Genomic DNA, 25,612 nt, shown 5'->3' on the forward strand with positions numbered 1-25,612 from the left:
TGGCAAAGGCTCTGCCAACACCCCTTTTTTGCCACACTTTTCTACCCTATTGCGGCTAAAATATGCCATTTACGATTTTTTTGTTATTTTTTCCGTGATCAGGGAACAAAAATGAACACTTCTATGAGACGAAAGAATTTTTTTATTTTTTTTTGTTGTGCCTGTGGGTGTAATTACCTAAGTGTAATTACCTAAGTGTAGTTACAGGATGAGAGCTACGCTCGTGGTGTCCCGTCTTCCCAGCACTCTTTGTCATATAACGCTTTGAAATTACTGACGGTCTTGGCCTCCAGCACCTTCTCACTTAACTTGTTCCAACCGTCTACCACTCTATTTGCGAAGGTGAATTTTCTTATATTTCTTCGGCATCTGTGTTTAGCTAGTTTAAATCTATGACCTCTTGTTCTTGAAGTTCCAGGTCTCAGGAAGTCTTCCCTGTCGATTTTGTCAATTCCTGTTACTATTTTGTATGTAGTGATCATATCACCTCTTTTTCTTCTGTCTTCTAGTTTTGGCATATTTAATGCTTCTAACCTCTCCTCGTAGCTCTTGCCCTTCAGTTCTGGGAGCCACTTAGTAGCATGTCTTTGCACCTTTTCCAGTTTGTTGATGTGCTTCTTAAGATATGGGCACCACACAACAGCTGCATATTCTAGCTTTGGCCTAACAAAAGTCATGAACAATTTCTTTAGTATATCACCATCCATGTATTTAAATGCAATTCTGAAGTTAGAAAGCATAGCATAGGCTCCTTGCACAATATTCTTTATGTGGTCCTCAGGTGATAGTTTTCTATCTAGAACCACTCCTAGATCTCTTTCTTTATCAGAATTCTTTAAAGATTTCTCACATAATATATAGGTTGTGTGGGGTCTATGTTCTCCTATTCCACATTCCATAACATGACATTTATTAACATTAAATTCCATTTGCCAAGTGGTGCTCCATATACTTATTTTGTCCAGGTCTTTTTGAAGGGCATGACAGTCATCTAAATTTCTTATCCTTCCTATTATCTTAGCATCATCAGCAAACATGTTCATATAATTCTGTATACCAACTGGTAGATCATTTATGTACACAATAAACATCACTGGTGCAAGAACTGAACCCTGTGGTACTCCACTTGTGACATTTCTCCATTCTGATACATTGCCTCTGATTACTGCCCTCATTTTTCTATCAGTCAGAAAATTTTTCATCCATGATAGAAGCTTACCTGTCACCCCTCCAATATTTTCCAGTTTCCAGAACAACCTCTTATGTGGAACTCTGTCGAAAGCCTTTTTTAGGTCCAGATAGATGCAGTCAACCCAACCATCTCTTTCCTGTAATATCTCTGTGGCTCGATCATAGAAACTGAGTAAATTCGATACACAGGATCTTCCAGATCGAAAACCATACTGTCTGTCTGATATTATATCATTTCTCTCTAGGTGTTCTACCCATTTAGTTTTGATTAGTTTTTCCAATACTTTCACTATTACACTTGTCAATGATACAGGTCTATAATTGAGGGGGTCTTCCCTGCTGCCACTTTTGTAGATTGGAACTATGTTAGCCTGTTTCCACCCGTCTGCTACGATTCCTGTACACAGGGATGCCTGAAAGATCAGGTGAAGTGGAATGCTGAGCTCAGATGCACATTCTCTCAGAACCCATGGTGAAACGCCGTCTGGGCCAGCTGCTTTGTTCTTACCGAGCTCCTTGAGCATTTTTTCCACTTCGTCTCTAGACACCTCTATGTGTTCTATGTTGTTCTCTGGAATTCTTATTGTATCTGGTTCCCTAAAGATTTCATTTTGTACAAACACACTTTGGAACTTTTCGTTTAGTGTTTCACACATTTCCTTTTCATCTTCCGTGAATCTATTTCCCATTTTCAACCTCTGAATATTATCCTTTACCTGCAATTTGTTGTTTATGAATTTATAGAATAGACCTGGTTCTGTTTTACATTTGTCCGCAATCCCTTTTTCAAAATTTCTTTCTGCCTCTCTCCTCACTGCCGTGTAGTTGTTTCTCGCATCTTTGTATCGCTGGTATGTTTGGGGGTTCGGCCTCTTCCTGTATTGATTCCATTTTTGTGTCTTTCGGTCTCTAGCCCTCTCGCAATTTCTATTGAACCAATCCTGTTTCCTAGTTCTGCATCTCTGTTTTGGTATAAATTTTTTTGTGCCTTTATCATATATTTCACAAAACTTGCCATACATCTCATTCACTTCCTTGCCTAGCATCAAGTCTGTCCAATTATACTCACTAAAAAAATTTCTAAGGTCACCATAATGTCCTCTCCTGAAGTCTGGTTTTTCAACTGCTTCAACCTCCTTATTTTCTTCCAGCTTATAACGCATTGCATACTTTATTCCCAAAAAGACATGGTCACTTTTACCCAAGGGAGGAAGGTACTGAATGTCAAATATCTCTTCCTCCTTCCTGGTAAATATCAAATCTAGCATGGAGGGAACGTCCCCTTCCCTCATCCTCGTAGCTTGTTTAACATGTTGATACAAGAATGTTTCCAGGATGAGGTCTACAAATTTACAGGTCCAAAAATCTTCTGTTTTAGCTTCATATGCTTCCCAGTCTATGGATTTCAAGTTGAAGTCACCGACTATCAACAGTCGTGATCTATCGTTATCCGCTCTCGCTATAATCTCTCTCATTATTGTTATAAGACCTTCACGTTTACTATCTAGCTCCTCCTTTGACCATGTGCTGCTTGGCGGTGGACCATATGCATTTATCATCATTAGTTTATCATCCTCATAGCAGATCTCTAGTGCTATTATGTCAACTTCTTGTGGATTGGCAGTCATTATTTCCTTCACCTTTAGGTGTTCTTTTACCAGCACAGCAACGCCACCGCCTTTCCTAATTTTTCTGTCCCGTCTCCAAATTGAGTAGCCCCTCGGGAATATGACCTCATTTAAAATTACATCTTCAAGTTTTGTCTCCGTGAGTGCAACAATGTCTGGTGTCTGCAGCTGTATTACATCACTTAACTCCAGTATCTTCGATCTCACTCCATCTATGTTGGTGTATGCAATCTTCAGGAACTTGTTCCCCCTCTCCTTATTCTTCACTCCCCCTCTCTCTTTTGATTTTGTTGGTTTGCCTTTATGTACCACTTTACTGGTTTGCCTACCCCTATCACTTTGTAGAAAAAAGAATTTATTTCTTCTTCATTCCTGCTCTCATTTAAATGTTTTGCCTCGGCGAGGTTCAGTTTCAGCTTCTCTCTATCTTCTTTTGAAAGATCTCGTCTTAATGACCACCCTTTCCCATATTCCATTTGGGCCCCTTGCGGTTTGAGGGTTAATCTAACAGATAATTTTAAGTAGGTAAATTCTATCAGAATTAATAAAATGATAACAAATACATTGCAAGAAAAAAAAATGAGATGAGAGAGATTAGTAAGTATATTAAAGCACATTGGTATATTAAAGCTCTGATTGATTACATTGACAGCTTGATTGGTAATTTTAACAAGATTAATAGACACTATGCAGCAGATTGACAGTACATATAAGAAGACAGCAATGATCGCAATGATAAAGATGTTCAGATTGGGTACATAAAGATTGGGAGATTGGGTAGCAATAAATACAGTGCAGTTTTAAAGCAACAAGGTAAAAAACTATGAAGATGAAATTAGGTACTTTTTAGTATTGTTTTTGAATGATGCAAAAGTTGGACAGCTTTTCAATTCAATAGGGAGTGAGTTCCATAGACTGGGTCCCTTTATTTGCATAGAGTGTTTACACAAATTAAGTTTGACTCTGGGGATATTAAAGAGATATTTATTTCTGGAGTGGTGATAATGGGTCCTATTACATCTGTCCAGGGAGAGTTTCAGAGCAAGATTTGCATTTAAGAACAGGGTTTTGTAAATGTAGTTGACAAAAGAGAATTTGTGGAGTGAGATTATGTTTAGCATGTTTAGGGAGTTAAACAAGGGGGCTGAGTGTTGTCTGAAAGCAGAATTTGTTATTATTCTGATAGCAGATTTTTGCTGGGTGATGATGGACTTGAGGTGGTTTGAAGTGGTTAAACCCCATGCACAGATACCATAATTAAGATAGGGATAGATTAGTGCATAATATAGAGAGATGAGAGCAGAGTTAGGTACATAATAATAGCTGATTTTGGAGAGTATACCAACTGTTTTAGAGACTTTCTTAGTTATGTGTTGTATGTGGGTACTGAAGTTGAGTCTCTTGTCTAGGAATAGGCCAAGAAACTTTCCATCATTTTATGGCTAATGTTTACATTGTCTATCTGAAGCTGAATTGCATTTGTAGATTTGCTTCCAAATAAGATGTAGTAGGTCTTTTCTATGTTAAGTGTTAGTTTGTTGGTTGACATCCATAAGTGGACTTTTTTAGTTCATTATTAACAACATTATTTAGTGTATGTGGGTTGGGGTTAGAGTAGATGAGGGTAGTATCATCAGCAAACAAAATAGGTTTCAGAATGTTAGAGACGTTAGGCAGATCATTGATGTAAATATGAAATAAGAGAGGTCCCAAAATGCTGTCCTGTGGCACTCCAACAGTTATTGGTAGAGTGGGAGAGGTTATGTTATTGATGGCTACACATTGGTGTCTATCACTAAGATATGATTGGATATAGTCCAGTGTATGGCCTCAAATTCCATAATGATGGAGTTTACGTAAGAGGTAATTGTGATTAACAGTATCAAAGGCCTTTCTCAGGTCAATGAAGAGTCCAATCGGAAACTCATTTTCGTCATGGGCTGAGTAAATTATATCAAGGAGACTAATAATTGCATCGTTGGTACTCTTTTGGGAGCGGAAGCCAAACTGACAGGGGCTAAGAATGTCAAATTTTACGAGGTAGGAGTAAAGCTGTTTGTAGATAATTTTTTCAAATATTTTTGATAGTATGGGTAGGTTTGATATTGGTCTATAATTGTTTATGTCTGCCGGATTACCTCCTTTATGAACTGGTGTTACTCTGGCTTTTTTAAAGATATCAGGGAAGGTATGACACTCAAGGGATTTGTTGAACAGCAGAGCTATAGGTGGGGCAAGGGCGTGGGAGGCGCTCTTGTATATAATGGATGGTATTTCACTGATGTTCCCAGCTTTGGTTTTTAGTGAGTGTATGATGGACACAACATCTGTCGGGCTGACTGGTGAGAGGAGAAGAGAGTTTGGATAGCTGCCTGAGAGATATGTGTTGATATGTGTCTGTGTCTGTGGGATTTTACTGGCAAGGTTAGCACCAACCGATGAAAAGAAGCTATTAAATTCATTCTCCATTTTTAAATCAGATGATGGTGTAAGGCCATCCTTAGAGAGTGTTATCTGGTTGTGGGAGTGTTGTTTATTTCCTAGGATATTAGAGATGGTTTTCCATGTGCTTTTCATGTTGCTTTTTGCTTCTTTGAATCTAGTCTCATAATATGAAAGTTTAGCTTTTCTTATGATACTGGTAAGCACTGATGAGTACCTCTTAACTACTTCCTTTGTAACTAGGCCAAACCTAAATTTCTTTTCATATTCGTGTTTTTTGTTGATTGATTTGATTATGCCATTTGTGAGCCACAGGTTATTTTTTCTTTTATCAGTTACTTGTTTGGTAAAGAGGGGACAGTGAGTGTTGTAGAGGCTTAGAGTTTTGGAGAGAAAGAGGTTAGTTAATGAGTTTATATCCTGTGTATTATTAAATTCAGATTCCCAGTTAATATTGTGAAGTGCATTAGAAAGATTGCCTAAAGCTGATTCACTGTGTAGCCTGAATGAGAGTTTCTTGCTTTCTGGTGGTGCTGTGTCCATGTTTGCTATGAGGAAGGTAGGATAGTGGTCAGTTGTTCTGTCATAGATTACCCCAGATGTAAGGGAAGCTGTTATATTAGTCCATAAGTGATCCAGAGTAGTGGCAGATGTTTGAGTGACTCGAGTGGGCTTGGTGATTGTGGGGATTAGCATACAGGAGTGCATGCTGTTACGGAAATAGTCAACTTGAGGGTTGTTTTGAAGACCTAGGTCAATATTGAAATCACCTCCCAGAATGATGTGATTTTTGTTGAGATTGTTATTTATGATAAGATTCTTTACATTATCTGAGAATGAAGCTATGTTGGTATTAGGAAATCTATAGATGGCACCGATAGTCAGAGAGGATTTAAGGGATTTACTGGAGAACTTGGCAAAGGTATATTCACAATAGTCGTCTCTATCACTGATGACACTATTGCAGATGAAGGTATCTTTGTAATATATTGCTGTGCCACCTCCTTTTTTATTAGGCTTGCAGTTATGAATGGCTTTATAACCAGCTAAATTGTAGAGTTGGGTATAGTCTTTACTTAACCAAGTTTCTGTTAAAATGATGAATGATAAATTAGTACCTAGTGCTGTGAGTAGTGCATTTATATCATCAAAATGTTAACCAAGTGACCTAACATTTTGGTTGTAAACTGATAAGCAGGTGCTATTTAGGAGTTTGTTTTTTGCAAGATTTGCTGTGTAATACCTGCAATAATGATGATCAATGTGCTGATTTGTGTGGGTATGAGACAGAAGATTTTAATCAGGATCAATATCAATAAGCATATAGATACAATAATGTCACGATACAATAAGATAAGCAATTACAGGAACAGTTAAATACTAAAACTGCTGTAAATAGAAAGTAATTGTAGCAAAACACAACAATAAACGTAAATACACAAAAAATAGAAATAATTAGAAGTAGAGCAAAGATTCCCGTAGATGGCCAGGAAGGATACAGTAGTTAGGTTAAGAGAGAAGAAAAAAACAGTAGACTGACAAGAATAATATATAGCAAAAAATAGAGACAAATAATAATCGTAAAGTAAAGATAATCTTAAAAATCAATTATTTAATATAGCTTAGTTGTGAACCTATAATTAGTATGAACTTAAGAAAAAAGAAAAAAAATGAGCTCAGTAATTAATTATAATAAATGGTGTATAAATCAAATTACAATTAAATTTAAAAATTATAAGCAAAAACAAAAATAACAGGGTAAGATTATATTTATGAGCAAGATTTTACTGAGACACTGAGGTAGATGCTTACATAAATACAAAGTCTGCTATAATTAGAGAATAATTATAGCAAAACGCAATAATAAACGGAGACAATCTGGAACGGTTTGGAGTTCAAGTGACTTGTTGAAGAGCATTGCAATGGCAGGAGCTAAAAATCTGGAGGCTTTTTTGTAAATAAGAGTTGGTATCTCCTCAAGGGCACTAGACTTGGTTTTAAGGGAAAGGATTATGTCAGTAACATCAGTGGAATTAGTAGGCATTAGGTACAGAGACTGTGGATAGTTTCCTGGAAGATAGTCCTGAATATTAGTACTGGACGATGGAATATCATTTGCAAGGGATGACCCAATGGAAGAGAAGAATCTATTGAACTCAAGAGCAGTGTCAGAGGCTGAAAGCAGACCATTATTATTTGATAGGAGTATTGGTTTGTTATTTATAATCTTCTTTGATCCCAATATTTGTGAAATTGTGCTCCATGTTTTCTTAAAATTGCCCTTTGTGTGGGTAAATTTGTCTTCATAGTATTTAATTTTGGCTCTCCTAATTATTTTAGATAGCAATGATGAGTAATTCTTTGAGAATTCTTTGGAGACGATTCCTAACCTATAATTCTTCTCAAGGTCATGTTTTTTATTAATGGATTTAAGTATCCCCTTTGTAAGCCAAGGATTGTTTAGCCTTTTAGTTGTGACTTGTTTCCTTAGCATAGGACAGTGGGTGTTATGAAGGCTGAGAGTTTTTTGAAGAAATGATTGCGCTGCTAGGTTGATGTCCCCTATGTTCCCTAATTCAGATTCCCAGTTGATATTAGCAGCAGCAGCTATAAAATTGCCTATTGCAGTTTCATTGTGCAGTGTAAAGCTTATCTCTCCTGGCTCTAGAGGTGGTTTGTTAATGTGTGTTAGGAGAAATGTGGGGTAATGGTCTGTAGTGCTATCGATGATTATCCCTGAAGTAAGTGGAGAGGTTATGTTGGTCCAGATGTGATCAAGAGCCGTGGCAGTACTGTCAGTGATTCTAGTAATTCAGTAATCAGTAATTCAGTAAATTCAGTAATTCTAAATTCAGTAAAGTAATTCAGTTGTCAGTAATTCTCTAGAGGCCATAAATGCCTTGTGTGTGACAGTTACAAGGGATGTCAGTAACTGGAAACAGTGATGGAGGGAGGGAAGGCATTGAATGAGGGAGAGAGGCAGGGAGGGATAGAAGCAGTGAAGGAAGGAGGGGAGGCATTGATTGATGGAGAGAAGCAGTGATGGAGGGAGGCATGGAGGGATAGAAGCAGTGAGGGAGGGAGGGATGGGATGCAAAGATCGATGGAGGAAGGCAGTGATTGAGGGAGGCATTGAGGGAGAGAGAGGCAGGAAGGGAGAGAGAGAGTGGGAGGGACAGAAACAGTGAGGGAGGGAGGGAATGCAGTGATTGACGGAGGCAGGCAGGGAGGGGAGGCATTGAGATAAAGTGGTTGTGAAGGAGGGAGGCAGTGATTGAGGGTGTGAAGGATCGCTGATCAAGTGATGGTTGCCAAACCTTCCCCTCCATACCGTAATAACATTTTTAATCTTAGCTGTGCAATATTTATGCAAAGATATGTTTATTTTTGTGTATTACTATACATTATTTATCAAAAACATGTTTTATTGCTTCCTGTATATTAAAAGTCACACGTTCTGCCACCTGTGGCTATATTACATGTTGACCAATTTCGTTCCAACTTCACATACTTAGTGATGGGTATGGATTCTTCAAGATGTAAAAGCCACAACAAAATCAGATGACAAGGTGTTATACACCATTGTGTTACATTCCATATACATGCCATATATTATCTCAATATATATACAAAGGAGAAAAAATAAATAAATAAATAAATCTCTCCTTAAAAGAAAATTGGTGGACATAAGAAATATTGGCATTGTGCAATGTATTTATATGATATATAATAAAAATACAGCAACATAACATACTCATTAATATTTGTGTGAAATTTTGCCCTCCAGGTGGTAATCAGCAATCCTAAAAGGCACCAGCTGCAAATCCACTTTGTGGACTCTCTTTAAAACTACTCTTCTTCTTTGTGCGTTGCACAGGTTCTTGCATCTCTTTATCACTGCATTATCCATGAGTTCCACTAAGAGGTGTTATTGTTATCCTCGGTACTGGTAGTGCATTTTTTTTTTAAATTCATATAAAAACCATTTTTAACACATTGGGATGAATTTTTTGCGACGCTGGTGCCAAATAACGTGAGATTTGTTTAACCCTTAAAGTGCGCATCACTTCATATGAAGTGTAAATCGTTTTACCAGTCAACTGCGCTTCACTTCATATGAAGTGTATGGGTACCGCGCACTATTTGAATGGCCCGTGGTGTAGCTGGGAGTCCCATACGCTGCCCAGGGGCTCTAGTAAACAGCGGCCATTTTAAAAAAAAATCCAGCTCACGATCCGATGGCATGGGAGGCCTCAGTTTAGCAAGAGTCACCATGGCGAGCGCACGGTCAAACGCCTCACGGGCACGCACCACTCATTCCCTCACCCCAGAGCAAATAGCCCACGAATTATTCTCTGAAGGTGAAGAAAGTGTGTTTGACGATTCAGACAACGATGAGGATTATACACAGTTGTCGGGTGATAGTAGCAGCAGCAGTGAAAGTGAGAATGACCGCCATGCCATGGCGAGACCTATACGCTCTCCCATGCCTCCTCGCCCATTTTCTACCCCAATTCTACCACGACCTCACAGTTCCTGTGGATATTTTCTGTTTGAGGGTGACGAGTCAGAGGGAGGTGACTCCTTTTCTGGGTTTAGTGACTCAGATCAAAGTTTTATTGAGCTTGTGGCTGGTACCAGTGGTGTAACTGGGCGAGAAATTGTCGCGTCAGCAGCATCCGCCCGGCCAAGCGCCACCGCATGGCACCACATGAGGGACCAAGACCCTCGTGTTCACGTGCACCCACCTCACGTGCACCCACCTCACGTGCACGTAGCCGCCGTGCTTCTCGCAGACGGTATTCAGCTCCTGGTCGCCGGTATGCATCGCTTCCTCGCCGTCTTTCCTCTGCATCTCGCAGGACGCCTGGTGTACTTGAGTGGAGTGATGGTGACGATTTTATTCCTAATATTCCTCACTTTGACGATAAAGATGTAGGGATTACAAACCTTTTCCCTAATCAAGGTGAGGACATGGCTGAGATGGAATATTTTACAGCATTCTATGATGAACCACTCATGGAATACATTGTACACCAAACGAACCTGCATGCTGCTTACCTGATTGAGAGGGAAATCACAGAATTTTCACGACTGCAGCGTTGGAAAAATACCACAGTGGCGGAAATGTATGTGTTTTTGGCACTCTGTTTGTTGATGAAGCACTGTCACAAACATGCAATAAATGACTATTGGAGCAAGGACAAGACAATACCAACACCTTTATTCGGGAAATATATGTCACGAGACAGGTTTCAGATACTCCTCAGGTGTCTACATTTTGGAAGTGTTCAGGACCGAACACCTGATGATAGACTGTGGCGAGTGAGGCACTACATGAACGATGTTATTGGAAAATTCAGAGATTTTTACGTACCAGCACAGAAGCTGGTGGTTGATGAATCTCTCATACTTTTCAAGGGACGTGTTCCATTCAAACAGTACATTCCCTCAAAACGAAACCGATTTGGCCTGAAATTTTTTGTTCTTTGTGATTGTGAGACAGGATACGTGTTACACATGATTCTGTACTCGGCTAGTGATGTAGACATTCCCGGTAATGACGAACATGGATTCTCGGGGAGTGTAGTGAAGACCATCATGGCTCCGTGGATGAACAAGGGACACATTTTATACACAGATAATTACTATACAAGTTCCTTGCTAGCTCGGTTCTTGCTAGAAAATAGAACCGGATTGGTTGGTACAGTAAAGCCACAACGAAGGGAAATGCCTGTGTTTGACAACGACATTGCAGTTGGTGAGTGTCAGAGAAGGAAAAGTGATAACATTCTGTCAGTTCGGTGGAAAGACAAAAGAGAGGTGAACTTGTTGACAACAATTCATGATGGAACAATGGTGAACAGTGGGAAAGTGAGCCATAAAACAAACGCACCACTATATAAGCCAGACTGTGTTTTAGACTATAATATCAACATGCGGTTGATTGATAAATCAGACATGATGATTGGCACTGCAGAGTGTGTGCGGAAGACATGTAGGTGGACGAAAAAAGTGTTCTTCCATCTTGTGGACATGAGCATGCTGAACTGTTTCAACATGTACCTTGTGAGAACTGGACGTAAGCCCACTTTCTGTGACTTTGTATTTGATGCTGCAATACAGTTATTAGGAAAGTTTGCAAAAGATGTCCCAGGTATTCAGCGGCCCATCATAAACCCACTGTTGCAGCATGCTGGTACTCCACGCCTCGCTCACACTGAAGGCTTCCTAGCACACAAACTTAAGTATTTGCCACCTGGTGTGAAGCGTGCAATAGCCCAACGTGATTGCTTGGTGTGTAAAACAATGACACGTAGAGACAAGAAACGGAAGCTTGTGCAAACATGGTGTGAAACGTGTGGTATCCCATTATGTGCTGTCGACTGCTTCAATGACTACCACAGTCTAGAAATCTTCTAAGTGTGCTTCAAAGTGTGTATAGCGTGTGCGAGTGTGTAAATATGTAAACATATAAGCAGATAGCGTGTGCGTGTGTGTAAATATATACAAATATAAGCAGAACATACAATATAATAGACTGTAATGACATATTATATTGCCGTAATTGAAAACATTTGTGTGCGCCTGTGTATACTCAAATATGCAACAATTATTGATACAAAATATGTTCAAACAGTATTTGAAACACAATTAGTGAAAAAAAATTAGATAAAATGCGCTTAGACATTGTAAATAAATAGCGCGAAAATATATTTGTGGCAACTCTGGCTGTTTGAGGACCGCGCGCAACACCTCCCGGGCGTGTACTGCATGAGCGAACATGCAGATTGTGACGTCATCACCGAGCTTCTCGGCTCTATTGCAACAAAAGTAAGTACAATAGAATTTTTTTTTTATTTTTCCCGTGATCAGTGAACAGAACTTAACAGATTAGCAAAAAAAAAAAATTTTTTTTTTTTTCAAAATGACATGCGCCTGTGTGGATAGAAGGATATTAGACCCCGAGCATGTTAAGGGTTAACAGTTTTCACTATATTTCATAATTGGACAAATATTTTTGAGCTCCTGTCCCCTTAACCCTTAAATTGCGCATCGCATCATATGATGCTTTGACCGACTTGCAATAAATTGCGCATCGCATCATATGATGCTTTGGAGTACTACACAAGATTTAAACGGCCCGCGGATACACGGGGTTCACCACACCTTCATCAGGGCTCTTGTAAACAGAGGCCATTTAAAAAAAAAATCGTGGGCCAAATTCCCGGGTGTTAGGGGCCTCAGTATTGAGTGAGCTACCAAACCTGATGCACGCAGCATGAGCTCACAGCACTGCTGTTCAGCTTGTGACCACAGCATCCCCTAAAAATGCCAAATTATACTTGTTCATGCTATTATGTAGCGATGATATTATTACATAAGACCCCTGACTGTGACACAACTGACCAGGGTTCTGATAATAGCAGGATTGTGGTGATACTTAGCGCTGTGCTCCATGGAGGGAGGAGTAATGCTGTGGGAGGGGAGGGTAGTGGTGTTGTCTTCTGACTTGTGTGTGAACACCTTTTATTGACTGCACTCACCATACCTATGATGGTTCGCTATGATGATGCTATGATGATGGTTCGCTATGATACCTATGATGGTTCGCTATGATGAACACAAATGTAGATACTTATATATAACGTGTGTATAGAGGGTATAAACAGCAAGAAGAGTAGGTTGGGAGCCGCCATTTTGGTGAGGGTGATGGCGTCGTCTGCACGACTTATCATGTTGTTTACTGGTGACCACGATGGTCTTTGGGCACCATACCAGTTTACTTGTACAAGTATGGTGAATAAGACAGGTAGATATTTATATATAATGTGTGTATATAGCGTAATAACACCACAAACAGTATTGTTGGAGGAGAAATATTAGTGCGTCTGGCCTTGAGGGCGGCAGCCAGCTGACTGTGTGAGTAGCTACGTCTTTGTGCCTTTACTCACCATACGAGCTTAGATAAATAAATAAATAAATATAAATAAATATGTTTATTCAGGTAAGGTACATACATACAAGTGATGTTACATTAATGGATTGATATATAGATAGAGCTAGTACATACAATGCCTAAAGCCACTATTACGCAATGCGTTTCGGGCAAGAAAAACATTAATATCTAGAACTTAATACTAATTGAGCATAAAGAATAAAAAGTGTTGAGAACAAATACAAATAAAGATAAAAAAAAGGGGGAACATGACTGAAAAAGCAGCACAAATACAATAGGTTGACAAACAGTGTTGATTAAAAAAAAAAAAAAAATAAATAACAGACATGGGTTGACAATAGAAGGGTAAGGTAGGTTACAGGGAATTTATTAGGTATAGCTTCGTTTTTAACTTAAACTGGTTGAGAGAGGTACAGTCTTTAACATGGTTGGGAAGGTCATTCCACATTCTGGGCCCCTTGATTTGTAGAGCATTTCTAGTTTGATTAAGTCGTACTCTAGGAATATCAAAACCGTATTTATTTCTGGTGTGGTGCTCATGGGTTCTGTTACAGCCTTCTATGAAGCTTTTGAGATCAGGATTGGCATTATAGTTTAGCGTTTTATATATGTATAATACACATGAGAGAATGTGCAGTGACTTAATGTCTAACATATTCAGAGATTTGAGTAGGGGTACCGAGTGATGTCTGGGGCCAGAGTTGGATATTGTCCTAATAGCAGCTTTGTGTTGAGTAATTAGAGGACGTAAGTGATTTTGGGTAGTAGAGCCCCAAGCACAAATACCATAGTTGAGATATGGATAGATAAGGGAGTAATGGAGAGTCACCAGGGCAGGGCGTGGTACATAATATCTGATCTTAGAAAGAATGCCCACAGTTTTTGAAACTTTTTTTGATATATTTAGAATGTGTCCCTGGAAATTCAGCTTGTGGTCAATGAGAATGCCAAGGAATTTGCCATCTAATTTGTTACAAATTTGGGTATTGTTTATTTTGAGATTTATTTGACTAGAGGATTTATTGCCAAACAGAATATAGAAAGTTTTGTCAATGTTAAGGGTGAGTTTGTTGGCAGTTAGCCAAAGATGGACTTTATTTAGCTCAGTATTTACTGTGGCATTTAGAGCAAGAGGGTCAGGACTGGAGTAAATGAAGGTTGTGTCGTCAGCAAATAGAATTGGTTTGAGGTGTTGGGAGGCATTTGGAAGGTCATTAATGTAGATGAGAAAAAGGAGAGGGCCAAGTATGCTGCCCTGAGGAACACCAATGTTGATGGGTTGGGTGGGAGAAATTGTATTATTCACAGAAACATATTGGAGCCTGTCAGTAAGGTAGGATTTGAGGTATTGTAGGGAGTGTCCTCTGACTCCATAATGATGTAATTTAAGAAGAAGGTTTTGGTGGGTGACAGTGTCAAAAGCTTTACGCAGGTCCACAAATAACCCAACAGGGAACTCCTTTTTATCAAGAGCTGTATGAATCGAGTTAAGCATACTAATAAGTGCATCGTTAGTGCTTTTTTTGGGTCTGAAGCCATATTGGCAAGGGCTAAGTATATTGAGTTTGGCTAGATATGAGTAAAGCTGCTTATAGATTAGTTTTTCAAAAAATATTGACAAGTTTGGCAGGATTGATATAGGTCTGTAGTTGTTAACATCTGTGAGATCACCACATTTGTGGACAGGCGTTACTCTCGCTTTTTTTAGAATATCTGGAAAGGTTTGGAGTTCAAGTGACTTGTTGAAGAGCAAAGCAATAGCAGGGGCTAAAGATCTGAACCCTGTGGTACTCCACTTGTGACATTTCTACATTCAGATACATTGCCTCTGATTACTGCCCTCATTTTTCTATCAGTCAGAAAATTTTTCATCCATGATAGAAGCTTACCTGTCACCCCTCCTATATTTTCCAGTTTCCAGAACAACCTCTTATGTGGAACTCTGTCGAAAGCCTTTTTTAAGGTCCAGATAGATGCAATCAACCCAACCATCTCTTTCCTGTAATATCTCTGTGGCTTGATCATAGAAACTGAGTAAATTCGATACACAGGATCTTCCAGATCGAAAACCATACTGTCTGTCTGATATTATATCATTTCTCTCCAGGTGTTCTACCCATTTAGTTTTGATTAGTTTTTCCAATACTTTCACTATTACTCTTGTCAATGATACAGGTCTATAATTGAGGGGGTCTTCCCTGCTGCCACTTTTGTAGATTGGAACTATGTTAGCCTGTTTCCACACGTCTGCTACGATTCCTGTACACAGGGATGCCTGAAAGATCAGGTGAAGTGAAATGCTGTAATTACCTAAGTGTAATTACCTAAGTGTAGTTACAGGATGAGAGCTACGCTCGTGGTGTCCTGTCTTCCCAGCACTCTTTGTCATATAACGCTTTGAAACTACTGATGGTCTTGGCCTCCACCACCTCACTTAACTTGTTCCAACCGTCTACCACTCTATTTGCGAAGGTGAATTTTCTTATATTTCTTCGGCATCTGTGTTTAGCTAGTTTAAATCTATGACCTCTTGTTCTTGAAGTGCCAGGTCTCAGGAAATCTTCCCTGTTGATTTTATCAATTCCTGTTACTATTTTGTATGTAGTGATCATATCACCTCTTTTTCTTCTGTCTTCTAGTTTTGGCATGTTTAATGCTTCTAACCTCTCCTCGTAGCTCTTACCCTTCAGTTCTGGGAGCCACTTAGTAGCATGTCTTTGCACCTTTTCCAGTTTGTTGATGTGCTTCTTAAGATATGGGCACCACACAACAGCTGCATATTCTAGCTTTGGCCTAACAAAAGTCATGAACAATTTCTTTAGTATATCGCCATCCATGTATTTAAATGCAATTCTGAAGTTAGAAAGCGTAGCATAGGCTCCTTGCACAATATTCTTTATGTGGTCCTCAGGTGATAGTTTTCTATCTAGAACCACCCCTAGATCTCTTTCTTTATCAGAATTCTTTAAAGATTTCTGACATAATATATAGGTTGTGTGGGGTCTATGTTTTCCTATTCCACATTCCATAACATGACATTTATTAACATTAAATTCCATTTGCCAAGTGGTGCTCCATATACATATTTTGTCCAGGTCTTCTTGAAGGGCATGACAATCATCTAAATTTCTTATCCTTCCTATTATCTTAGCATCATCAGCAAACATGTTCATATAATTCTGTATACCAACTGGTAGATCATTTATGTAGACAATAAACATCACTGGTGCAAGAACTGAACCCTGTGGTACTCCACTTGTGACATTTCTCCATTCCGATACATTGCCTCTGATTACTGCCCTCATTTTTCTATCAGTCAGAAAATTTTTCATCCATGATAGAAGCTTACCTGTCACCCCTCCAATATTTTCCAGTTTCCGGAACAACCTCTTATGTGGAACTCTGTCAAAAGCCTTTTTTATAGATGCAGTCAACCCAACCATCTCTTTCCTGTAATATCTCTGTGGCTCGATCATAGAAACTGAGTAAATTCTGTGTGCATGAGTGCGTGTTTGTGTGTATGTGCAGTGCACAGATATATTATTTTGTTTATGTTTATCATGTTTTACACAAAATATTACACAATGAGTTAGATGTGCATTATGTTATTACTTTTCTTTCCAGGGGATGGGTACAGCACACTACTAAAGCACCTTTACAATGAGCTTGGTGACTGGAACCTTCACAACCTCTTCTTCAGGAACCGCCAGTGTATTCTAGACTCATCCTCAGGCTCTCAAACTCATTTGGATTCTAACATAGTCATCCACACCAACACACCCGCAGACTCTAATACCCACCCAGACGCGAGTGCAGTCACCCACACCCACTTGTCCATAAATCCTCATACTGACCCAGATGCTACAACAGTCACATGCATTCATACAATAAAAGGCTCAATCATTTGCACACAAGCACCTAATGATTCGTACACCAATCCATACAGACCCACTTCCTTCCACATCCGCCCACTCACACCCACTGACTTTCAAGATAGTATTGCTATTGTAATGGATTACAGGTCATGCAAAGTTAGGAATCTAGTATGAAATATCAGTTTTTCTGTGGGGAGACCCTTCCGGCTCCCTGGAGCTATCGGACGGATATGCGATATATTAGCCTGGGACATCAGTCAATTGGAGTTCAGCCTATTGGGGACCATGAGCCAGAACCTGGCCACCTCAGAGAGGCAATGGGAGCAATGGCCTATGGAAACCTCCTTGTTCTTGGGGGGCATTCCATGTCTGCCATCAACTGGGGTTAGCACCCAGAAAGGTAGGCATACCAAAACAGACCCCACATGGTAAGGAAAGTTGTAGCCGGAGACTGAACAGAGAGGCAGAACTCCCCCAACCTAAAACAAGCAAACAAGCAAATGCCACACCCCACCACCACCACACTGCTAGTCAAGGTTCTGCGTAGCTTGCCTACCCAAGCGTCGGCCGGTTCCTGTTCCTCGGGTGACATTGTGCTTTTGCAGGGTTTTTCCTTTTTTTTTTTTTTTGCTTTCCTTGCCTGGAGGGAGTCTGCCATGTTTGTCTGTTGGTCCATTTTAAATATTTTGGTGACCCTCCTCTAGGCCCCTGTGATTGTACACATCGCAGGAGTTCAGTTTTTAGAAGTTTGCCCTTGGTAGTTTTGGGGGATTAACTGGTTTTGCAGTACCTTGCCTGGGCTTCCCGTATCAGTCAGCCTGCGGACCCTGGAAATCCCCACAGAGGCTTAGTGGACCGATGGATGCATCTTCTGAGTTCCACCTTGCCTTGTGCGAGTTTGAAGGTTGCTCTGTGCCCTTGTCTCAGGATGACAGTCACCTGTTTTGCCTCCGTCATGCTGCCTGTTGATTCAACGACACATTTCACCCAGAGTTTTGCCAGTTGTGTTCTCTGCTCGTATTCCATTTTCCCCATTTTATTGACACTGAGGTTCGGGTACAGGCGGCATCAGCGTTGCATGCTAGATATAGGTTGCTGCAATGCACTAGGTTGGTTGCCCACCAGGATGCCCCATTTTGGTTAGGCATTGTTCGCCCTGCTCCGAAATGTCTGGAGGTTTCAGGGTCGGGTGGGGTTTAGTTTGTGTTGAGACTCTGGCAGCTTCGGGGGCTGTCCCATTCAGGTTGGGGACAGAGGCATTTGAGCCTGCTCCTCCTGCCGAGGCTTCTGGGTCTTACCAGCAGACCCCCTTCTTTGCTGCCTTTCCCCTGGATTCTGCCTTTTTTTCAGGGGTGGAGGGCTTGGAGGACAGCAGTACCCCGGGGCCTCTGTTGAGGGTTCCTGGGGCTGTGGGGGGAGCCCGCTTGCAGTTCTGGGGCTGTTTGCCCCTGTTTGGGCTTTGTTTCTTCTGGGTGGGTTTTTTTTTCATCCCCTCCTCCCGTCTGCTGTTTCCCCCATTTGCTTACGTGAATTTGGCTCTCCTGTGTCGGCCACTTCTCCTTTTGTTCTGGTGGCCATTTTATTTTCTGCAGATGCTTCTCTGCCTGGCTGTGCTGCGGTTTGTTTACCTTTTTTCACCTGATTTTGTGTTTTTCTGTCTGTGTTTGGATTCTGGGTCTTGGTTTTTGGGCCCAGTGTCCGTGCTTGTTTGCTCTGCTTGCTCCCATGGCTTTCAACCCTCAGTTTTTGGTCCGTTTCTGGCTGTTTTGGCCAGGGTTTATTTTTGGGTCTAGTGTTTATCCTTTCCTTCTGTGGTGCATTTCCACTGGCAAATGTGGTGGTTTGGGCTCCTCCCGGGTTCGTTTCCAGGTTCCTTTGGGCTCTTTGGTTTCGTTCCGAAGGATTTTCTTTCTTTAGAGCTCCCCTTTGGAGGTTCGGGTAGCCCTTTGTGGTTACCGCCTGTGCGCCTCGGATATGCCTCTTCAGGAGTTCCAGGGTCTTTCTGGCTTGCAGACTACACTTCTTGGGTCTTGGCACGTATTTTTAATGGTCGTGCTGGGGCTCTAGCTTCTGCTTGTCGAGGTCGGTCCTTTGGTGCAGCTTTTCTACTGGTGCCTCCTCTGGGGCCATCTTCGTCTGGTCGGGGTGGGTGCTCGCAAATCGGCTTCTTGCTTTTCTTTTCTTTTTTCCTCTCTTGGAGGGGGGGTGTCGGTCCCATCGTGGGTCGCCCTGTTGGCGGGGCAATATAGGGAAAAGGCTTGCTCTGTTTGCCCATGCTTGGTCCCACGATTCGTGGTCAGTTTGGGTTGTGTTCTCCGGCCTTTGGTGGCATTGGGCGACTCCTCCTCCTCCTCTGGGGGGGTTCAGAGCTGGCGGGGCGGGCTTCTTACCGCCGGGTTGCTCCGTCGGATCATCAATGTGGTGGCCCCGCAACGGGACTATGTGGGTCCTGTTGCAGGAACAGAGCCAGGACAGAACCAGAACCCTGTCCCAGTTCTGGCTTCTTTTGGGGCTGGGTTGTTGGGTGGTGTCTCTGGCCTTTCAGGTTGTGTGTTGACGTGTCTCGCTTCCTCCTGGGTTCAGGGACTGGTTTATTTTTGTGGTGGGACAGCTTGCTTCTCGTCTTCATTGCCTTTCCTTTGGCCGGCTTTTGGCACCTCACGTTTCTTTCTTCGTGGTGGCCTATCTATGTCTGCTTGGTATTCTGGTGTTGGCTCACCTCGACAGCTGGTTGGGGTGGGCTCCCAGCCTGTCTGCTTGTCTGCTCATTGGAGGGGTGGTTCTTTCCCGGTTCACTGGGTTCAAGTTCCTAGTGAACTGGAGGAAGTCCCATATCTGGTTCCGTGCCAGGTTCGGACCATGCTGGGCCTCATGTGGGGCTCTCGGACCACTTCCCTGTCTTCCCCCTTCTTGAAGCATTGCTGTAGCTGTGGTCCTGCCTTTAGCTGTTTGTGGGTTGCTCGGTGGCAACTCGAGCAGTTGCGTGGGAGTCAGAACTTCACCGTACTGGTTTATTACCTGCTGGATCGGGTTTGGCTTCGGCATCTGTTCTGGTTCCTTTGGGGTCGTCCCTCTCCGTGGGCCTTGTGTCGGTTGCTGTGTCACCGGTTTCCTCTTCGGGTTTTCGGGATTCAGTGTTTTGGCACCTACCCGAGCCTCACTCGATGTGTTCACGGATGCGTCGTCTCTTGGCTGGGACTTTGTGACTAGTTCTCACCAGGCTTAGCCAGGAGCAGTGGGGGCCATCCTTTCGTCGGGCTCACAGTGTGGTGCAGGAGTTCACGGTGGTTTGGCTGTCGCTTTAGAGGGTTCAAGTCGCTCGGGGCTCTACAATCTGGCTCTATTCTGACTGCTCTCTGGTGGTGCATTGCCCGAACCGCAGGTGTTTTCTTCGGTCCTTGCCATTTTGGGACTGGTCCCTTTGAGTGACTCGTCTCCTGGTTTTTCGGGGTATGGCTCTCTGTGCAATTCATATCCAGGAGTGTCCAACGTCCTGGCGGACGGCCGGTCCCAGTTCAGTCCACGGACTGGACGGTCGACGCAGCCTCCTTCAGTTGGCTTTACCGGACGTACGGACTACCGGAGATGACCCTCTTCGCGTCGGCATGGTCTCGGTGTCTCGTTATATATGTGGCGCCCTTCCCCAACTATGGAGACTTCATGATGGACGCTTTTTGGCAGGACCGGTCACTGGTTTTGGCATTGCTTCAGGTTCTGGCACCTTTGGAGTCTTCCCGTGGGAAAGTTGTCCTTCTGACCCTTTGGTGACTGACCCAGCCTTGGTTTCAGGCGCTGCTTGCTCGGTGTCCAAACCCAGGACATTTTCCATGGCTCTGCCTTTTCCAGCAGATCGGACCAGTCCGGTACATGGCTGATTTGGTCTACTCCTCCTCTCTTCGCATCTGGTCTTTTGATGCGGGGTTATCACCACTTGTTAGTGCTCGTGTGGCTTCGTTGATGGTGTCCCACCTGTGAGCTTTGTTTCAGCAACAATATGAAGTTTCCTGGCATTCTTTTCATCATTTTCTCTCTCTTCGTAGGTTGTCTTCTCTTTCTGGTTGGGTTGTCTTGTCCTTTCTTTCTTGTTTTTTTTAGGACCGTCATTTGATGCTAAATCCTGTTGCCTCGTATAGTGTGGCACTGGCGTAGCCATTCCAGCCTGCGTTCCAGGTGGATGTCCCTTCTGCCACATTTTGTAAGCTTTCTCATGCTTTATTTCACCTCCGGCCTGCTCATGCGCCGCCTAAGCCATCCTACTCCTTGGACAGGGTGCTCTCCTTTCTCTCATCTCCTCAGTTTGTGGTGGCCCCTTCGGTTCAAGATTGTTTTTTCAAGGCCCTCTTTCTGTTGGCATTGGCCTCTGGGTGAGGCCAATGGCATTTCCCAGGACCAGGACAGAATGCCTATGGCATTCTGTTGGCATTGGCCTCTGGGTGAGGCCAAGCTCACCACCAAGTTGGTGAGCTTGCTCTCCTAAGGCGCGGGTGGAGACATCTTGTTCGGTTGCAGATGTCTCCTTATTTTCTGATGAAGAACAAGACAGCCGCTTTCCGGAGTGGTCCTTGGGTCATTCGTGCTTGGTTGGTTAGGCCAGGGGTGCATCGTGTGTTGTGTCCGGTTGCGGTTCTTCGCCATGATTTGTGCGCCTTGGCTTCTGTGGCTGGGGACGCTGTTTAGGTTGATTTGGTTTCCTTGTTCCCTGTTCCAGGGCTCGGGTCTCCCAGGTCGTCTGCAGGGTTATTATGTCTAGCCAGCCTGCGGTCTATCCTCGTGCCCATGATGTTCGTAAGTTTGCTGCTTTGGATGCTGGTTTTGGCAACATGGCTTCGGCTGATGGGCGTGGGGATTTTGGTGAGCGAACAGGTTCCTGACCATCTGTTCTTTGGCACATATTCCTGGTCCTGGGCGTTCATTTAAGGCTTTGGGTCGCAGGTTGTATCCAGTTGTTTCGACTTCGAGTTGAGGAGGGCGACGTGGCAGCTGCCTCCCAGGTAGTCAATCTTTGCCTTGTCTTTGGTTAGGTAGCTCCAAGGAGCTGGAGGGGCTCCCCACAGAAAACCAGTGTTGAATGTAATGAAGCGCCATTTTTGGGTGAGCCCCAGAGGTTCTCTGGCACCCTCTCTCCCTCAGGTTGGCAGTTTTTGCATTGTTTTGATGCTCAGTCTCCGAACAGAAGTTGTTGAGTAGGTGGCACGGGAGGGGGGTCCGAGAATTCCCCCTCTCTCTCCTGGGGAGGGGAGGGCTGTGCGGATTAACGGCGTGGCGGCAGAGTGTGACTTTTGCTTGTTTGCTTGTTTTAGGTTGGGGGGGGGGGAGTTCTGCCTCTCTGTTTGGTCTCCGGTTGCAATTTTTCTGACCATGTGGGGTCTGTTTTGTTATGCCTACCTTTCTGGGTGCTAACCCTGGTCAATGGCAGACATGGAATGCCCTCAAGTACATGGGGGTTTCCATAGACCATTGGTCCCTTTGCCTCTCTGAAGGGGCCAGGTTCTGGCTCGTGGTCCCTGGTAAGCTGATTTCCAATTAACTGATGCCCCTGACTAATATATCGCATATCAGTCTGATAGCTCCAGGGAGTCTCCAGGGCTCTCCCACAAAATAGTGTTTCATTACATTCAACACTGATTTTATGAGAGTTATTTAGTAATCCCAAAGATTGTAATTTTGTGCTTTACCTTATAAATTTACTGACTGCATTCACCAAGGCAATGGATTCATGAAATGTAATCTGTGAAATGGTAAATTAGTAAACTAAATCCAAGGAATGCAACTGAAGATAATTTTATCACTTAATAGCTAAAATTAAATGGACTGCAATAAGTGACAGATATATGATTTGAGTTAAAAATTTGCTATAGACACTTTAAAAATGGCAATACTGCAAGATGCTGTGATCTGGTATATTAAAGTTTAATAGTTCATAATGCATATGGTACAGTAATTAGAATATAATTGTAAAGTTTACTTGAAACAACATGTATTATAAACACCTGTGAATAATGATTATTTGCAAGACAATATTTCCAGCATATTAAAAATAAAGAGACATATAATCGTACAGTATAAACATAGTATGATTACATTATTTTGCAGCAGATGTATAAATAAAAAATAGATATTTAATCTAAGCACTTTTGGTTCCCTGTTTGTCCCAATGTATTCAGTAGTAGTTTGGTACCTTATGCCCTTACTTCAATACACAGAAATCACAATAAAGTTATATATCATCTTCAGTTCTATGTGTATTGAAATAAGGGCCTTAGAGGTAGAACATTTGGTTAACAGAGCCCAGGTGCATGAGGGAATTGTGTGAAATCCCAGTTTGTGCTTCAGAGAAGCTGCGGGGGATCCTTGTGAGGGCAGTAGCACTCTTAAGATGCAATTCTTTTAATCATGTCGTGGCACAGTTGACTAAGGCGCGTTTGGAATCATCCCGGGCTTAGGTTTGAACCCTCATCACGGCCCTTGTGGATTTGTTCATTTGATATGTCACGCTATTGTGATTTCTGTGTGTTTGGCTCATTTGTTTCTGCCTTTGCTGGGGATCGAACCCAGACCCTTAAGACTATGAACCCTGAGTGCTCTCCAATCGGCCATCAGGACCCCTAATCTAAAGTCAATGGCCTAGAAACGAGATATAATTAAAATATTATTCCGTTATATTATAAAGTTATCAGAGAGAAGATTGACAATTTATGAATTATAGTTTTTTTATTTAGGAATGGATTTAATTTAGTACAAAATAACTACATAGAGAATACGAATGCCTATGAAAACGTCCTGAAAATTCAAAAGGTTATTTGAATTTTAAATTCAAAGGGTTATATTCAAAACATCCAGAAAATACAAATTTGATTATTTGGCTTAATTTTCAGACAATATATGAAATATGTAATTAATGATTTTGTGTGCATGCCAGAGTTTGAGCAGACACTTTACTTTATTTGCATCATGAACTAACTTAGTTATTCTATAAGTGATTTTTTAAGAAGCTTAAGAGGATGTATGTTGTAATAATCATGAAGCAAAGTAGGGAATTATGAGAGATGTGCACGAGTGTAATTAAAATATAGCATGTTAGACGAAAAAGCTTAATTACAAGAAAAAGGACCAGGTCCGCCTATGTTGGCAAGGCTGCTTCGGGTAACACACTCATGGGTGCGACCCCACTACTGCTCGACACGGGTGCTTGTCGTAAATATCCTCAATTGGAATATTTACATTACCTTTTAAATGGCAGGTTGAGAGCCATACAGACACCATTGGGTAAAGTCCTCCCTGCTCCATCCGGGGGTACAATGCTTCGCCCTTACAGTGAGTCTCAAGGCGAACTGGCTCACCCGGTTCATGGACATTCCACTGGCTCGATTCACACCTCCTTAGACAACCTGGATACCATTGACTTCCCAAGGGTGGCCATATTGATGCCGAGCTTATTGCAGACGCCCACTCAACATGGGAAGTCTCGTACCAGTGGTACTCACCGCAAGCCGTCCACTGGCCCAAGCCTCAGAGTCGCCGGATTACAGGGATGCGCCACCATCTCCAGCCGATAGCGTAGGAGAAGAAGACCGGTCCAGTGACTCCAATTACACGTAGGGAGCAACAGCCATCATTATGTACTTGTACTGTAACCTTTTCCACTATGATCCTTAACCTTAATGGTTTTATTTTCTCTGAAAATTTTGTACTGTATTTATCTTTTGGACCTGCCCAAAATACTATTTGTGTTAGTGGCTCAGCAACATACACTCTAATCCGGACCGTAGAATTACCCAAAGCTACCCAATAATAATAATAATAATACTGTAATAATAATAAATATTATTATTGTTTATTATTTATTAATATATAGAAGAAGGTATAATTGGGTTTGAGAGAGTACATAACATTGATAATAAATAATAATAACTTTCTGGTGGGAGCCCCCTTCGGTTTCCCGGAGCTATATGGGCTGATATGCTAATGTCAGTTTTTGGCATGAGTCATGTGTATGGAGTTCAAAGGGCCTACCGGGGACCACAAGCCAGAACCTGGCCCCCCTCAGAGAGGCAAGGGGAGCAATGGTCTATAGAAACCCCCATGTGGTTGGAAGCATTCTATATCTGCCATCGACTGGGTCGGGCACCCAGAAAGGTAAGCGTCCCAAAACAAACCCATATTCTGGTGAAAATTGCTACCAAACGCCGAACTAGGGGATAGAACTCATCAAACAGAAACGAGCAAACTAGTATGACGTCACACGTCACCGCGCCACTGTCTGCGCAGGTTGTTGCAAGGGGAGCCACAGACCCCTACACTGGCGATCCACACCCCAGTTCTAAGGCTGATGCTAACTGCACTGGTCACGTGCTCTGGCTCCAGTGGTTGTTTCAGCACTGTACCTAGTGTGTGGTGTGTGAGCCGGGAGTGAGTCTCTTGTACTCGTGCTGCATGCGCCTAGGGCTCCCTTCCCTAGGTGCCCTGTAAGTACTGCCCTCGGGGCTTGGGGTTCCCTTCCACAAGTTCTTTGGGTC

At 42.3% G+C, this 25,612-nt stretch overlaps 1 protein-coding gene across 2 annotated transcripts in view; it reads left to right on the forward strand.

Annotated features, from left to right (window-relative positions):
* Window positions 1-23,219, forward strand: part of LOC123757613 (uncharacterized) — a 159,940-nt gene extending 136,721 nt beyond the window's left edge. For both annotated transcript variants that reach the window (XM_045741423.2, XM_045741422.2), the window contains one exon: window positions 16,846-23,219. In XM_045741423.2, the coding sequence (XP_045597379.1) occupies window positions 16,846-17,270 (425 nt within the window). In that variant the 3' untranslated portion in view covers window positions 17,271-23,219. The remainder of the gene's footprint in view (window positions 1-16,845) is intronic.
* The last annotated feature ends 2,393 nt before the right edge of the window (window positions 23,220-25,612 follow it).

This window comes from Procambarus clarkii, chromosome 19, assembly GCF_040958095.1.
Source record: "Procambarus clarkii isolate CNS0578487 chromosome 19, FALCON_Pclarkii_2.0, whole genome shotgun sequence".
NCBI lineage: Eukaryota > Metazoa > Arthropoda > Malacostraca > Decapoda > Cambaridae > Procambarus > Procambarus clarkii.